At 49.2% G+C, this 16475-nt stretch overlaps 2 protein-coding genes across 3 annotated transcripts; one reads left to right on the top strand and one right to left on the bottom strand.

Moving 5' to 3' along the window:
* Positions 1-992: 992 nt before the first annotated feature.
* On the bottom strand, positions 993-6828 carry TNFRSF9 (TNF receptor superfamily member 9). Its single transcript, XM_077312104.1, has 7 exons — positions 6482-6828; positions 6307-6357; positions 5509-5610; positions 4000-4066; positions 3819-3910; positions 2838-2948; positions 993-2303 (listed from the first exon to the last, which is right to left on the bottom strand). Exons 1-7 carry the CDS (start codon positions 6561-6563, stop codon positions 2182-2184), a joined length of 627 nt encoding a protein of 208 aa, XP_077168219.1. The 5' UTR covers positions 6564-6828; the 3' UTR covers positions 993-2181.
* A 2690-nt stretch (positions 6829-9518) lies between these two features.
* On the top strand, positions 9519-16337 carry PARK7 (Parkinsonism associated deglycase). Of its 2 annotated transcripts, none has more exons than XM_077311895.1 (7): positions 9519-9699; positions 11725-11850; positions 12092-12193; positions 13397-13456; positions 13868-13937; positions 14997-15083; positions 15971-16337. In XM_077311895.1, the coding sequence occupies exons 2-7, from the start codon at positions 11761-11763 to the stop codon at positions 16129-16131; spliced, it is 570 nt and encodes a 189-aa protein (XP_077168010.1). In that variant the 5' UTR covers positions 9519-9699; positions 11725-11760; the 3' UTR covers positions 16132-16337. The 2 variants fall into 2 exon arrangements, with proteins under 2 accessions (XP_077168010.1, XP_077168009.1); XM_077311894.1 differs by lacking the exon at positions 9519-9699 and adding an exon at positions 10414-10551.
* Positions 16338-16475: the final 138 nt, after the last annotated feature.

The raw sequence follows: 16475 nt of genomic DNA on the forward strand, positions 1-16475 counted from the left end.
AAAACATTTCTCCACCTAAGCTTTTGGAGAGCTGCCGGCAGGCAGAGCCAACTCTTCTGGGTTTTGATGGGCCGATTCAAGACTAACTCTGTAGGAACACGTGTGGATAAAACTGAATGAAAACAACACAGGGGAAAGGTTTTTATTCCAAGTCTTTGTACGCATTTCTGAGCCCCGTAAAAGCCCTTCACAGGGTTCAAGTATGGCAAAGCCCATTTTCAAGTGCAGAACGTTCCCCAAATGCAGCAGTTTTCAGTCAGACACACCAAATGAGCCATTTTCTGGGGACTGCCCTAATTCTAGACTTGGAGAAACAAGCATTTCTTTGCAAGGGCTGTGTTCTGTGGACCTAGAGCAGGGGTAGTCAAACTGCGGCCCTCCAGATGTCCATGGACTCCAATTCCCAGGAGCCCCTGCCAGCGTTCGCTGGCAGGGGCTCCTGGGAATTGTAGTCCATGGACATCTGGAGGGCCACAGTTTGACTACCCCTGACCTAGAGTATTTTGCAGCTTGCCTTCCTTAATTCCTCCAGTCCTCCTATCCTTAATTCCTCCAGTCCTCCTATCAGCTTTGTCTGATAGAGCAAATTGCCACACCCTTCGTCTGCTGATGTCACAACACTCTGACGGTAAGCCTGCAAGGACGGTTCCCTCATGTTGATGCCCTGCTCCCAGTCCCTGGAACTGTTTTATGAACTAAGCATCCCCATGAAAACCTCTGCATATGTTCTAATGCTGCTTTGGGTCCCCATTAGGGAAGAGTGGCAGGGGATCAAGGAACTGGATTAAATAAATGATGCTCAGTGGTCTTACATCTTTCCATGATTTTTGGGGGGGAAAGGGGCAAAATGCCCTGTCTTTTTTCAAAGGCGACGTCTGGATTCTTTGCCACCATGATTAGAATCGCCCTACCCAGTGCAGTGTTTTGATGAAATCCGCTCAGGAAAAATGCATAATATGGAAGGTGCATATTCAGAGCCCAACCAATGCTAATTCTGGTAAATATTCTTTATTTTTTTTAAAAAAAAATCTCCCAATTTGGGGTTATCTATAGCTTTCAGAAAAAGCAAGCTCGTGATTCCGCTTTGTCATTCCCTAAAACTGAGCCTCCCTGAGGTTTTGGTGGAAATCTAGAAGCAGCAGAAAAGGAATTTTCTAGGCGTTTGCTCATTGCCTGTCGGCTCCTGGGGTATGTTGCTAAGAATGTATATTAGCTCCTTCGTGAATGTAGCACCGGTCACACAACCGGGACTCCGCTGTGCAAAGTTGGTGGTCTCGTGGTGCCAGTTCAAGCAAGGAATCCAACCTCTGCAAAGCCACAGCTCTGCTTTAGGTGTGACTTGGAAAGTTCAAGTTTCACTCAGTCTTTCCACCCCCCACCCCCGCCTCGCGGTGCACCAGCAGACAGCCGAGTACAGCCTCCCTATAGAACGATCTAAGGCAAATATCACTCGGGCGGAAGTACACATCCACCGCCGTCAGGTGCCGTGGAGATATCAACCTCAAAACCTATTACAGATGTTTCCAGCGAACCTGACGTCCAAAACTGACGTGACGATGAGTCATTTTGCCAGACTGAGCCTTTTTTTTTCTTTTCTTTTTTTTTTTTGGATGTACCTAAAAGGAGCAAAAACAGCTCAGGAGCAGCGTAAGAAAAGAACAGACTAGCAGGGGCTGGGGGGCTGCTAACTCTATCGCACAAGAGCTTGTGGGCAGAACAGTCATTTCTGAAACAGAAAGTCAAACTAAGTATCCCACGGCAGCCATAAAGAGGGGGGTTCCGTGCGCCTGGCAAGTTCTGCAGAAACCCAATTTATATGAGCGTAGAAAGCAAAAACAAGAGCCCTACGGGGGCCTGGCTTGTTACTCCTACCTGAAAGGCAACTGTGAGAAGTCTTGGACTTGAGAGCTTTGGAGGCTGGTCTGTTGTCCGCCTCCCCGTCCCCCTCCCAAAAAAGAGCCAAGTCTGGTCTTGCCGCCAAACTCCTAGAAAATGAGTATCGCCTAGGGAGGTTGTATCTCATAGGATGTCTGTTCCGGGGAGAGGAAAGGGAAGGCGATTGCAGGCCATTTTGAGACTCCTGATAGAGAAAAGCAGCATATAAGAAACAACTCTTCTGCCCTCCATCTTGCTTGTGGGCAGGGGTGGGTGGGTGGGTGAGATTTGGGCTCTTGCTTTTGGTTATGGAGTATTTCTCAGTAGTTCCCCCTTCAGGCCTGAGAGATCACTCCCTCCCCCTTCTTCTTCCTCAGGGTAGCGGCAGGTGCAGTCCTCCACCTCCTGGACCAGGGGCTTGAGGGACACTGCAGGAGATAAGAGGAGAAAAGAAAAAGAGGCATGAAAAGGGCTTCTTTGCACCTGGCATGGAACTGCGCACTACCAAAGTCAAAATTCTCAGACAAGGCAGGTCAGTTCTAGGCCATGAAAAGCCGGAATCTCCCAACTCCTACACATTCAAGTAGCTTTGTGTGATGTCTCCTATTTCGCATCATCTGCTGCCGTTTTTACTCTTTTTGCAGAAGCCTGATTTTGCTGTTCATACCTTAAAGCAGGGGTAGTCAACCTGTGCTCCTCCAGATGTTCATGGACTACAATTCCCATGAGCCTCGTGGGAATTGTAGTCCATGAACATCTGGAGGACCACAGGTTGACTACCCCTGCCTTAAAGCCTCTGAAAGGCCAATTCATTTATTTTCCAACTTAAAACAAGAATTGTTCCCCTCCCCCCATTATTTCATCTTATGCGTAAGGACTAGAAACTTGCTTTTGGCTAAAAACAACACCAGAAACCTAGCAGCTGGATGACAGTTGCAAACAAGAGAGATGTTTGGCCTTACATTTTTTTAAAATGGCCGGGAACTTCTTGGCCCACAAGCTGAAGAAAACGCAGAAAATCATCAGCAGGAGTCCCACACAAACTGCAGACAGGATGGTGCTAGTGGAGATTCCTAAGAACAGGCAGAAGACAGTCCTCAGAAGTCCCAGGGTTACACAATTTCCTTCTTTAGAAGTTTAGGCAGCTTACAACAATAAAACAAAAACCAGCCTCCAATAAAAGCAAACCATACTAATAAAAACATCAATAAAACCATCCTAGTCAATAAGAGGCATGCCAAGGAAAACAGGCCAGCAAAAGCAAGAAGCCGGAGTATAAAAACGTATAAAATGGAGCCATTGACACTACTTGATAAAAGTGGCTTGAAGCAGGTCATAAAACAGATTGTTTAACAAAATTAAGCTCCTTAGTTAACAAATGGGTTAACTATTTGGCCTGGTGCCTAAAGAAAAACAAAGTCAGCTGTGAACTGGCTTCTAGGATATTCCATTGGTTTGATGCCACCACCAAAAAAGCCCTGCCTCTGGTTGCTACTCACCCAGGGGCATAAAGAAAGGACCAGGGCAGAGGACCTCATCACATGGGTAGGACAAGACGTTAAGAGAATTCTGAGAGAACGATGACTAGCCCAAGGCCATCTTCTAGTGGAGTAGCAGGGAATTACGCACACTTCTCCAGGCTCTTAACTGCTGTGCCACAGTAGTTTTTGAAACAGTGAAGAAGGAACAACAGAGAGCATCATGTAGCTGCTCTCAAAAACAGCACTGTGTAAGGAAACCTAAGCAGGCTATTAGTTTTCATGCCCAATAGCTGCATCGCTTGATTTGCCCCAGCAGAACACCAGGGCTAAAAGCAGAGCTTTCCCTCCCTTTGAGTGGAAGTACACTGCCAGCATTGTCAGATTATTATTTAGGCAAAGCAAAGATGCTCCCATCTGATTCCAAGCAACTTTAAACCTAGTAACCATTAAGTAAAACCTCACCTGTGCCCACAGTGGTGTCTGAGCCCGGGGCAGACACACAAATCACATCCTTCACCTCCGTCCCAGGAGTTTTGCTGTTATTGGATGCACATCTGCATACAATCACAAAAGTGGCTTTACGATAAGATTTGGCAGATGTATTGCCAAGTAGAGTTTTTGGGAGGGTGGGGGGAGGACTTACTGTGTCCAGGGTCGGCATCTACCATTGACTTGGCTGTTAAACGTCCCTGGGGGGCACCTTTGGCAACCTGTGAGAAACACAGACACATATACAGAAGGGGAGAGTACAGCACAAGCCAGCAGAGTATCTGGAAGAGCAATGTGCTAAAGGAGTGTTCCTCCCACAGGCAATCTTAGTGCCCAGGTTGTAATCAGATCACTTCCAAAAGACCAGGGAAAGAAGGTTTACAATCTGGTTCTTTTCGGTGGCACAGGAGAAATAAAAGGGGAAGGACATGCAGTCTAGTGAAAATGCTAACACTTTGTGGTTAAAAGGCTGCAATATTATGTCTTTTACCTCTAACGCCAGGAGTTCGAGAACTATGGTCCCAATGGCCACCACCTAGCCCTTTCAAGATCAAGTGTGGCCAAAGATCGAATCTGGCTTTTCCCCCAACAGAAGTTCCTCCGAACCTCTCACTTGCCCTTGATAGGTTCTGTTTTCTCTCCACCCTTGCCTCTGAGCTAACAGGTGTGACAGATTATGTCTTTCTTTTAATTGATATTACTGTGGCTTGAGGTTTTGATTCTGAACCAATTGCCAACTCTGATACACATTTTCACGATTAATACTAAACTCTTATCTGTCGCTATGTCTCCAATGAAGTTCCATGCAAACCGCCCTGGGCCGTATGTGAGAACAATATAAAAATCTAAGAAAATAAAAAAACAAAGCAAGGGGCACTGAAGAGGGAGGGAAAGGGACTCAAGGAGGGCACTGCTTTTCCTAATTTGTTTCCCCCAGACTTTGTTGCCATCTTTTCTGGTTGTCCCAAAGCCCCCAGGATGGGTCTAGTGCCCACGCAAACCTGGAGAAGCCCTGAAAGTAGAAATTGAAAGACTGGGCACTGTATAGTAGGCATGACATACACGTGGGCATGATCTGTGCCTGAGGACATCAGGAGCACATGAATCTGCATTATAGTAAGTCAAACCATTGGTCAATTGTCCACGCCGACTGGCAGCAGCTCTTCAGGCCCTCAGGTAGATCTTTCCCAGAATTTCTTGGCTGGTGCTGGAGATAGATGCGGGGGACCTTCTCTATGCACTGATCCTCTTATCCCAGGGTACCTCTCTAAGCCCTGCAGGAGCTTCTTAAAGCAAGCTCAAGATGGGACAATTGCAGCTGAAAGGCATCCTGGTGACTATTCACTGGATGTGAAGTCTAACTTTCTGCCCCTTTTAGCCACGTGCATCTTTGCCTCACTCGCTCACCCCTCCCAAAAATGAAACAAAATCTAGTGGCACCTGACATTTATTTCAGTATGAACCTTCATGGCTCACAGCCCACTTCATCAGAGAGACATGTGACAGAAAACCATACTGGGGAGTTTTTTAATGGGGAAAGTTGAAGGAGGCTTGGTGCGAATTACACTATGAGCCACACTGGCGTAGCCCCGGCTACTAAATCGGCACACCCCTGGTGCCCTGCAATACGAACAGCGGTAATACCGAAATGGGTCTTCCTTACCTTCCTCTGTCTGCTCTTCTCCAGCGCCGCACTCTTCACACCCGATGCATTTGCAAACCGCATTTGCTGTTTCAGAGCACTCCTTTACGTAGACCTGTTCACCTGAAGGGTTAAAGTGTGCGCATGGACTGTTGCAAGTGCTCCCTGAAGCAGCGAGGTGCTCCAGAAGCTAGAAACTAACAGGTGAGTCTTGGAGGCTCCCAATTGGGGTCTGGCATCTATTGCAGAATCTCTTGCAGAATTCCAGAGTCTAGTCTGGGGAAGGGAAGCTGAAGCAAATCTGCTGCTCCTCTAGCCCTAAGTGGGAAGAGCCTTGGCTGCACTTTAAAGCATGCAGCCGGGCTGAGCTCCTGAGCACAGGAAGGAAGCCCCCCTGAAGCAAGGGGGACTTCCTTGGGAGGAAACATGCCTGAGACTCCTGCACTGCCATTCACGGCAGCCCCAGACGTCCCTCTAGCTGTAGCTCGGGCTGCCTAGAGAGCCCAAAATTACAAATTAAATCCTTCCCCCCATTCTCTAAACCTAATCCAGGCCCATTATGCACATGTCGGATAATGCACTCCCAGTGTGCTTTTGCGGAACAGGGAAATCCCTTTCCAAAAGTGCGCTGAAAGGGCATCATCCGACATGTGCGCACAAGGCTTCGACTCAGAGCGAATTTGGGGCCGTGTTCTGCTCTTCCCCACTCTCCCCCCCACCCAAAAAAATCTACAATTGCATGAGCTGCGGGGCGAGTCTTCTTTCCGAGCCGACCTACTGGCGTGCAGGGGTCTGGGGAGGGGGGGGGTCTCCGCTTACCTTCACAGGTCGTGCAAGGGAAACATTTCCCGTTGGCCCCGAGGAAGGCGCCTGCAGGAATCGAACAGGCAGAGCAGGCTTAGAGGGTCGCCCACCCCACAGTCACCCCACCGCCCCCCTGCAGCAGCAGCTGCCCCGGGGCTCGGTCTGTTCCCATCTACCGGCCGGGACTCACCTGTCGGGCAGGACGACCCCAAACTCCGCTGGCCCCAGAGCAGCAGCAGCAGCAGCAAATTCAAACCCGTGCGGCCCCCCATGGTCCCCAAGTGGCGCCCGCTGCCTTCTGCCTGCTCCAGCCCTGCGGGGCGTCTAAGAGGAACCGGGGGCGGGGTCCCGCGTGACCACGCCCCTCCAGCACAAGGCTCCACTCAGGTTGACTCGGGGACCCCCGCAGTCCCCACCCTAACTTGAGCCGCTCTGCTTTGGTGCAGGACTATCCCCCTTGGAGAACCACCGAGTCTCAGCTTGCGGTGGGACAAAAGGCTTTGTCCTTGCAGAACAAAAAAATGTGCCCCCCCTGCTGCTGGAGTCCGGATGGCGACCAGTTCCTTCCCAGTCTGCCCAGGCTGGTTCCCTATTCTTCAGCCCCGCCCCAGATATGAAGGTTATTGAGAGACGGCTCTGCACAGGGAAGTGAATCCAGAGGGGGAACAGCCCCCCGCTTTGGAAATACTTGGAGTCAGGCACCCGGCAAGGTGTCACAGGGAGGGACCCAGCATGGTAGCCAAGCTACAGGAAGCCCCTCGGATTGCATGGCTGAGCAGCGGAGGCCCTGTCGCTGATGCCTCTCCAAGGGCGCTCGGGAATAGACCCCAATTTATGCAGCTCTGGAATTAGGTTGGTGGTGTGGTTAAGAGGGGCAGAGGCCACTCTGGGGAACTGGGTTTGATTCCCCGCTCCTCCTCCACGGGCAGCCAGCTGGTTGACCTTGGGATGTCACAGTTCTCTCAGAGCTCTCAGGCCCAGCCTCTCACAGGGTATCTGTTGTGGGCAGAGGAAGAGTGGGCGATTGTAAGCTGCTTTGAGACTCCATTCAATTATATTGCTAAACTGATGAAGATCTGAGACTGCCGCTATCCCCGTCCCCGTCCCCCCCCCCCCCCAAAAAAAGTCAGTGTCAATTAGGTCACACTTTGCTTGTGTTTCTCAGGCAAATTTGTCAATCCGGGCAATTTTTTAAAACTTTCCATCCCAAAACTAGGTCAAAGGCAGATTGGAGCCCTGAAGTAAATGCATTGCAACCTGGCAAAGCAGGCGAGGATTGAAATGACAGCTTGCTCTTCTTGACACACGGGTCCCTTCAAATATTGTGTAATAAGGCCTACTAAGCAGAAAAGACACATCTGAGGAACATTCAGCAACATCGTATCCAGAAATGAATATTTTTCTCTGTTGTGGCTTTGCTATCCAACGCCAGTGCCGTGAAATATCTTTGTGGCAGTTCTGAAAAACAACTCCTGGTGCGACCAACCTGCGTCTTTGACAAAAGGGAGTTAGAGATGTGTCATGTCATGGAAGATCTTCTGACCTGGAAGAGTTCTGAGCAGAACAGCATTATCAATATGCTCTGACAACATCTGGTCTCAGCCTGGGCTGTTTCTGCAAAGTGCAGGGCTGTGGGAAGCCATAATCCCCTCTTCTCCAGGGCTGGACAAAGATTCCTTTTAGGAGTTCCCCTCACAATACTCCAGCTTTACCCAAACATCATATGAAAGCAAATCATGAGTTGTCCCGCTCCATGAGCCTTAAGTGTGACCTAGAATGTTCTTTCCCCACATCATCCCATCACACCCCACCCAGCAAACTTCCCCTTTTGCACAATAAAATCTGAGTCCAGTAGCACCTTTAAGACCAACAAAGATTTATTCAAGGCGTGAGCTTTCAAGTGCAAGCACTTATAAGATAGCTACCTTAATGGACCTTTGATACTAATAGACCCAAATTATATGGCTTAAAATATAAAGTATAAGGTATATAAAATATCAGAATTAGGTAGTGGGTTGAAGGCTTTGATAGTATCCCTGGGGGAAAAAACAATTCAGAAATAAGTTTACTGATGAAGTGAAATACGAAAACGAGGTTTTATACCTAGGAACTCGTTCTGAATAAAGCTTTTTGCCATTGCCAGCTTGGAAATTTCGTCCTGTGTTTTACAGCAAAAATGATAAGCACAGAAATAGCAGAATTGCACTAATAGTGAGGTGAGTTGTAGTACAAGCAGTTAAGAGTATATGCCAACAAACATGGAAAACCAAGCAATGCCCCACATAAGGAAAACGCTCAATCTGCATTCCAATTCCAAAAAAGGAAGATGTCAAAGAATCTAGCAGCTATCAAACCATTGCATTAATTTCTCACATGAATAAAGTGATGCTCAGAGGCTTACAACAAAGACTGTTGCCAGCTACAGAATAAAAAACTCCAGAAGTTTAAAATGGATTACACCGATTCAAGTGGGTCGCCATTTTGGTCTGAAGTAGCACAACAAAATTTGAGTCCAGTAACACCTTTTAAGACCCACAGATTTATTCAAGGCGTGAGCTTTTGAGTGCATGCACTCTTCCTCAGACTACATGGAACAAGGATCATAAGTGTGCAGATATAAGACATGCACTGGATTAAACTAATTACTGGTTCATACACAAGAACTTCAAAATAAAACCTTGTGGTTCATAGATTACAATAAAGCTTTTCAGAATCCCCCCCAGACTTTTAACTAAAACAAAGAGAAGCCTTTTAAGCATAATTTAATTTTAAAATGTAACCTACATTTATTTAATTACATTGTTTTAATTTATTTGACTGCATTGTTGAATGTTGATGCTACCCGCCCTGAGCCTACAGGAAAGGGCGGGCGACAAGATTAAAATGATAAAAATAATAATAAATAATTAAAAATATATTATTATTCTGAAGGCGGCCTGGAAACGCCCCCTCAAAGCAAAGGGGGCGAGGGCTGACGTCACGCAGCGCCCCGTTCGTCATTCTGCAAGAGCGGAGGAGGAGCAAGACGGCGCGGTTGAGGGCGATGCGCGTCACACGTAACGTCAGCGCGAGACGCGAAAAGCGCACGCGCAATCCGGGCCGTCCCCCTTTTCGCTTTCTCGGCGCGCGACTGGTTTCGTCGATCGGGGCGGGAGGAGGGTGGGACTACCGCGCCAGACTCATTCCGATTGGCTCTGCCGAGAGGCGCGCGGAGCGGTTCCCTCTGTGACGCGCGTGACGTCATCGCCGCCTTTCTCGAAAGCGTCTGCAGACCGCTTTTCGGCCTGGCAGCGGCGCTTGAGGAGCTACTGCACAGCGTTCACCAACCTGTGGGAGGAGGAACTGCTTTGTGGCTTCCAGGCCACGCGTGCTCGCATCTCCCTTTCCGCCCGAGAGCTTCCCTTGCAGGCACGTCTCTTTATTCTTGCAGCGGCGGCCAAACAGTGGCGCTCCAGATGGCCACGGACTACAATTCCCATGATCCCCTGCCAGCATTGGTGGTAGCAGAGGCTCATGGGAATTGCAGTCCATTCCATCTGGAGATCCACGTTATGGCCACCGCTTTGGGGAAGGGTTCCAGGGTTTCTTGGACGGTGCGTGGCTTCCGAGGCTAACCAAGGGAGTTATGACTATCTAACCTGGGCTGCCCAGGCGTGCAAAGCGGCTAGCTGCTCTGACAGCGCACTTTAAACAGTCTGCAAAAATCTCATGTGCCTTTATTTATTGTTTTATTTATTTATTTATTTATTCACATTTATATACCGCCTTCCCCCGAAGGCTCAGGGCGCCTTGCAGAGAACTGAAAACTATACAAGAAGCCATGCATATAAATAACTATGGCATTAATCTTATTAACTACTAACTTCCCTTCTGCCTGCATCTACAGCGCTGTTGTTGTAGGGATCCACTTGCTCGCCCCACGACCCTCTCTTGCAGGCATGCATGCAAGAGCGTCGCAGCCTGATTTAGCGGCACGCGCCCGACCCCTTCCCGTGCAGCCTCTCTGGGGCTGAAGCTCCTTGTAGGTTGCCCAGAGAGAGCAACGGGCCCGGCTCGGAACGAGTTAACGGGGGCGGAGGCATTCCCGGGACTGGTCCATTCAAGGAGGGGGGGGGGGTGGAATCAGCGACTAGACGCCAAAGGGCGAAGGAGGGGGGGATTGCATTCCCGACCTTTGCTTTGCACGGAAGGTGGGCGTTTGTTGGACGTGCGCGCCAGCAGGGGCCTGGCCGCGGTGGCCCCGACAGGGACTCCGTGCTGGTGAGGTTTGGGGCTGCCCTTTGGGGTCTGTGTTGCAGCGGGGGCGAGGGGACGGGGCTTTGGGGTACCGCAGGCGATGCAGGGGCCGCCCCCGGGGGACCTAGTGGCGCCGCTCCCTGCACGGGAAACCCCCGGACAGAAGCTGCGCGTCACCCTCCGGCAGGAAGCCCCCGCGTGCGCCTTCGCCCTTGGCTCTCCCGCAGGGCTTGCAACGGGGCGCAGCTTCTGGCTTCCCATCGGTCACCCGGACCCTGGCCCATCTGGATGGAGTCCCACTGTGGCCGCACAAGAGGGGTGCCCAGCAGGGGCGAGGAGGCGAACCCACCCCACCCCTTCCCCGTTCTGATCCTTGTTGTTAGTTGCAAAGTCGTATCCGACCCATCGCGACCCCATGGACAATGATCCTCCAGGCCTTCCTGTCCTCTTCCATTCCCCGGAGTCCATTTAAGTTTGCACCGACTGCTTTGGGGACTCCATCCAGCCACCTCATTCTTTGTCGTCCCCATCTTCTTTTGCCCTCGATTGCTCCCAGCATTAGGCTCTTCTCCAGGGAGTCCTTCCTTCTCATGAGGTGGCCAAAGTATTTGAGTTTCATCTTCAGGATCTGGCCTTCTAAAGAGCAGTCAGGGCTGATCTCCTCTAGGACTGACCGGTTTGTTCGCCTTGCAGTCCAAGGGACTCGCAAGAGTCTTCTCCAGCACCAGAGTTCAAAAGCCTCAATTCTTTGACGCTCAGCCTTCCTTATGGTACAACTTTCACAGCCATACATTGCAACTGGGAAGACCATGGCCTTGACTAGATGTACTTTCGTTGGCAGGGTGATGTCTCTGATTTTTAGGATGCTGGCATTTGGAGGTACACTGCTGCTAATCAAGGAGGTTCCCTGGTGGCTTCTTTGTTTTATATTCCCGACTCAAACCGTGCCTTCGTTCAGTGTTGGTTCTATTCTGTGCCTCCTTGGTGGCAGCCCTTTAATTTGGTTCTGCCCTCCTCCTCGGAATGTCCCTCCTCTTATCTGCTTCCCACGTGGATGACATACAACTGCAATCTGCATCACCAGCTCAATGCTTCTTGCCTGCCCTCCAGAGGAGTTCTGGGTACCCAGAGCTTGCTGTTTGAACCATGTTGTCTGCTGGACCGTCTTAACAGTCTCTCTTTGCTCTTCCGCCCTAGTGACCAAGCGTTTTGCACCCAACCTCCACTCCCGAGATGGCTTCTAAAAGGGCCCTGGTGATCCTCGCCAAAGGAGCAGAGGAGATGGAAACTGTTATCCCCACCGATGTCATGAGGCGAGCCGGTGTAAGTGTTTGGAACTCGACAGCTGGCCACCTCCTAGCTAGCAGTGACCGATGCCCTTTTATTCGCTCGTAAATGAAGATTGGGAGGAGAAGCTGAGCCCCTGGAAGCTAGTCAAGAGAGATCCCTGCAGGATCTGACTCATTGTCCCTCTTGGCCAGCATCTGGTCTCATGCATTGGGCAGTCCACACATGAATGGTGATCTTGCACTCCTGTCATTTATGTTCTTTCTTTCCTCATCAGATCAAGGTGACGGTAGCCGGCCTGGCTGGAAAAGAGCCTGTGCAGTGTAGCCGTGACGTCGTCATCTGCCCTGATAAGAGCTTAGAGGATGCCAGAAAAGAGGTGGGTCCGGCCAAATGGCATCTGAGCTGTATCTTCCTCATGTTGCTAGACTCTTTGGCTGTGGCCTTTTGCAATGGGAGAGGAGATGGTGGACGTTTTGCTGCTGGGCGTGTGTCTCTCACTTTCAGCATCCAAAGCAGGTCACAATAATTGTGGCAAGGCCCAGTCAGGTAGGTTATTGTGAAACATCACCACCTCGCTGAGGCTAGGAAATCAGGTTGTCCTAAAACCTGAGCGAGAGGAACCTATGGCCTCCCAAATCACAGGTCAGCCACTATGTGCTAGGCCAGGGGTAGTCAAACTGCGGCCCTCCAGATGTCCATGGACTACAATTCCCAGGAGCCCCCTGCCAGCTGGCAGGGGGCTCCTGGGAATTGTAGTCCATGGACATCTGGAGGGCCGCAGTTTGACTACCCCTGTGCTAGGCAATCTTATATCTGCCCAATTCTGTCCTGTGTACGCACATGGAATGCTGGCATTAAGGGGTGGGGGGAGGCTACCTGTCCATGCTGACTTGGACTCTAAACCCGGTGCCGTTTCATTTGCCAGACGTTCTTGTAGCAGCATTGAGTCATTTTTGCTCAGGTGGAGTTTGTTGACTGTGGCTCAAACATGCTGTCCTCATTTCCAGAGCTTGAAACAATAATGAGCTTTTAGCATTTTTGCTTTAGATCACGCCGGATTTTAGACTGCCGCTTACTTGCTTTCACTTGCTTTTTTGAGTAAGGTGATGTTGCGATTTTAATACACACTTCGAGGTGTTTTTAAGTAAAATGTTTATTCCGTAAATAGAGACTTGAAGATGGATTTGTAAAGTTGTGTAGCCAAGTTTGTAAACAAATCACGTAGACATTTGTTACTGTCGTAGATAAAATAACATTCCATTGATCAAACTTCCCTAACATTTCCCCATAAGTTGTTTTTAAGTTGTTTTTAACAACAACAACAACAACAACAAAATATCGTAAGCTGCCCTGAGGGCTTTTTAAAAGCAGAAGTGTGGGGACATGTGCCCCAAATAAACAATAAATCTATCATAAGTAAAGACAAGTCATGTGTGGTGGGTGGGCTGGCCTTGTTTGCAAAGATCCGTTACTTTTGCTTTGCTCGTGATTTTATTTAGCAAAATGGCTTCTCTCCTGACCCAACCTGCCTTGGGAAGTCACCTCCTGGAATTCTGACTCTCTTCCTTTCTTTTTTTAGGGGCCTTATGATGTGGTGGTCTTGCCAGGCGGGAACTTGGGGGCCCAAAACCTGTCAGAGGTAAAAAGCTGTTCCAATGCAAAAATGCTGGAACTCTTCCCTTTGTTAAGAGAGCATTTTGAACAGGAGCAAGAGGGCTGAGTCTTGGATGGGAACCCTGTGGAGTTGGTGGGGCAGCTGGCTGCAGGGATTTTGCTCCTGCCAGATGTGGAGCTTTGATGCTTCAGAAGTGCTGCAGCGCATCCCTCCTCTGGTGCATATAAATGCAAAACCTCTGGCATCTTGGAGAAAGGCAGGGTAGAGCTATCTGATTATTTGACATTTGAATAAATAAAACCCCTTCCATTGCATGGGGCTGGGTCTCCAGAAATAGGGTTTCAGTGGTCAGATCTAATAACAGGACTGTTTACTTTTTTTGTGGGCACAGCCAGATAGCTATCCTGAAAAATTCCAACTGTTCTTTTCTTGCAGTCCCCTGCTGTGAAGGACGTCTTGAAGGACCAGGACGGCAGGAAAGGGCTGATCGCAGCCATCTGTGCAGGTGTCCGATCCCGCTGTCCTCCCTTAATGTTTGCCTCGAGGACCTAAGTTGATATCCCCTTGACCAGGCTTTCCCCAGTGTCTGAAGAACCAGCATGGTGGAGATTACACCAAACCAGTATTAATTTAGCCCAAAGCTCAAACAGCCCATACTTGATCAAAGTATCCTGATCAAAAGGCTGTGCAGAACGGGTACACACCCCCTGCCGTGCCGTGCCCAATTTCTACCACTTCCTCTTACCCCACGTTTTTCCTTCTTTAAGGCCAAGCAGGCTGGGTCCGCCAGGCCTCTGTGGAATGCTATTGCAATTCCATGCAGAAAGAATGGGATCTGAACATATCAATTAAAATTCGGTTGGTGAGAGCACTGTGTCACTTCTTAAAGAATTGTAGACTCATAGAGTTGGAAGGCCATCTAGCCCCACTCCCTGCTCAATGCAGGCTCAGCCTAAAGCATCCAGGATACGTCTCTGTCCAACCACTGCTTGAAGACTGCCAGCAAGGGTATGTGGGAGCCCTTAAATACTGCATCAGATCAGATCACCTTTCCCGTCCCCAAAGTTATTTTAGCCTTGTTTGCTCTGAAGCAAAAGCGGGTGTTTGTATACTAGTCTGGAATTACAGATCCCTTCTTTAAACTCTTTAAACGCTACTAGCTGTCTCTGGTGCTGCTAACTTCTTCCCTGGTCTGTCTGAATCACCTTTATGCATGCAGTTTGATTTATTTTTTTAAGGACTTGGCCTTCAGTTGCCCCTTGGCCTTCTGATTGCTCTAAGGATTGAATTACAAGTCTCCCCTTGAGGATGGCGCTGCTTGGACGGCTCCTGCCAGAGGGGTGGCGGTGGAGAGTCCCTACATGGTAACTGGATCTTTCCTAGCCGGCCTTGCAAAAGGCATGCATCTCAACAGGCTTGATTGGGAGTTGTCCTGACTACTGTGACTGAACCTGGGAAACGAGAGTCTTTTAACTGATTAGCCAAGCTCTGAAATCAACATTTCGAGCATCTCACAGCTGTCTCCTCTGCTCAGCCTTAGCTTTCCTTGTGTCCCTGTACCTAGGTCCCACTGCTCTGTTGGCGCACGGAATAGGATTTGGAAGCAATGTGACAACGCATCCTCTGGCCAAGGAGAAAATGATGAATGGAGGTAAGCAGGCAAAGGTTCCAAGCAGGGATGTACTCTTCCACACCAAAGATCTCCACTGTGGTCCACCCAAATAATCCAGTTATCCTCCATTTCGCCAAATTCTTGATTCTTCAACAGTGAGGTTACCCTGGGTCATTCCTGAGTTTCTAGGATAAGAGATGTTGTTTTGAGCAGGAAAGGCTTTTAGAAACTCTGGAGAATTTTTCTAGGATGTTTGCAGTTTGTGAGGTCCCTTTTGGGTTGGGGAGGCAGATATGTAGACATTGTCCTGTGTGGTTCTTGCAAGTTCACTGATGAAGCAAGAATTTGGGGAAAGGGAAGTTTACTGGATCAGTGGACAACAGTGCGACATCTGAGATAAGAAACTAACAGGAAGTTTGTTTCACTTTATATGCACCATTTCTGAGAAATTGAAAGTAACGTTTGTGTAAAAAGAAATCTGATTTTGATTTCGGGTTAACTATACCTGGCTTTTCCAGTTTGTTGTGTTCTGCGTGGCTTTTTCTAGTTTGTTTTTGTTTTCTCCACACACTGTACAATCCCCTTGTGGGTTTTTTGCCTGGAAGAGACCCAGCTGTCTTATAATTCCCTGCCTGCAGGTTCAAAAAGCAGTGTTTCTCCTTGAGCGCATGAACTTGGGATGTTAAAATCTCAAACCACATGCAAAATTGCCCATCCAGAACAGTGTGTGCTACGCAGTTTTAGAGGTCAGGCTCCAGAACTGTGGCTGCTTTCACGGCTAACAGTTGATGAGGACATTCCAGCGCAAGAGCGTTTCCTAAAAAAGGGCTCACGCCTGTTCTTTTTGCCTCTGGAGTCCCTGTTTTGCTGGCCAGCCTCTGCCTCACAACCTGTCTTTGTGTTTCTTTATCTTTCTTCCTCTGAAGGTCACTATAAATATTCTGAGAAGCGTGTGGAAAAGGACGGGCATATTCTTACCAGTCGGGGGCCTGGCACCAGCTTTGAGTTTGCCCTTGCGATTGTGGAAACCCTCCTGGGGAAGGAGGTGGCCGAGCAGGTGAAAGCTCCCCTGGTCCTGAAAGATTAGAGAGAGAAACGCTTTGCTTGCTTGTTTTTCGGCTTCCCTTGCAGGACGCACCACATGTTCACCCAGCAGCCATGGAGCTGCCAGTTGCGTTACGCCCCAGATCTGAAATAACGGTTTGAATTTAGAGCTGTTATGTCCTTAGAAAATGCACCAACCGCATCTGAAAAGAGTTTGGGGCATCAGAAATAAAAATGTGCTCACCTTGGTATCTCTCTCCTTTGGTGTCTGTCTTCCTGAGATCGCCGTAAATAAAAGAAGCATTTGGTTGCAGTTGGAGAGTGGCTTTTTTGGGGGGTGGGAGGAGACTCGGCCAATGACGAATACTGCTGCTTCGCATCTCCGTC

Source organism: Paroedura picta, chromosome 15, assembly GCF_049243985.1.
Source record: "Paroedura picta isolate Pp20150507F chromosome 15, Ppicta_v3.0, whole genome shotgun sequence".
Classification (NCBI taxonomy): domain Eukaryota; kingdom Metazoa; phylum Chordata; class Lepidosauria; order Squamata; family Gekkonidae; genus Paroedura; species Paroedura picta.

What these genes read in the sequence shown, in the direction of transcription:
- TNFRSF9 (XM_077312104.1), bottom strand. Translation starts at nt 6,563, where the DNA reads ATGGGGGGCCGCACGGGTTTGAATTTGCTGCTGCTGCTGCTGCTCTGG. An exon ending in CCCTTGCACGACCTGTGAAG is followed by an intron (nt 5,611 to 6,306) that starts GTAAGCGGAGAC and finishes TTAACCCTTCAG; the next exon opens with GTGAACAGGTCTACGTAAAG. An exon ending in AGATGCCGACCCTGGACACA is followed by an intron (nt 3,911 to 3,999) that starts GTAAGTCCTCCC and finishes GATTGTATGCAG; the next exon opens with ATGTGCATCCAATAACAGCA.
- PARK7 (XM_077311895.1), top strand. Translation starts at nt 11,761, where the DNA reads ATGGCTTCTAAAAGGGCCCTGGTGATCCTCGCCAAAGGAGCAGAGGAG. An exon ending in GATCGCAGCCATCTGTGCAG is followed by an intron (nt 13,938 to 14,996) that starts GTGTCCGATCCC and finishes CCCTGTACCTAG; the next exon opens with GTCCCACTGCTCTGTTGGCG. An exon ending in GGAGAAAATGATGAATGGAG is followed by an intron (nt 15,084 to 15,970) that starts GTAAGCAGGCAA and finishes CTTCCTCTGAAG; the next exon opens with GTCACTATAAATATTCTGAG.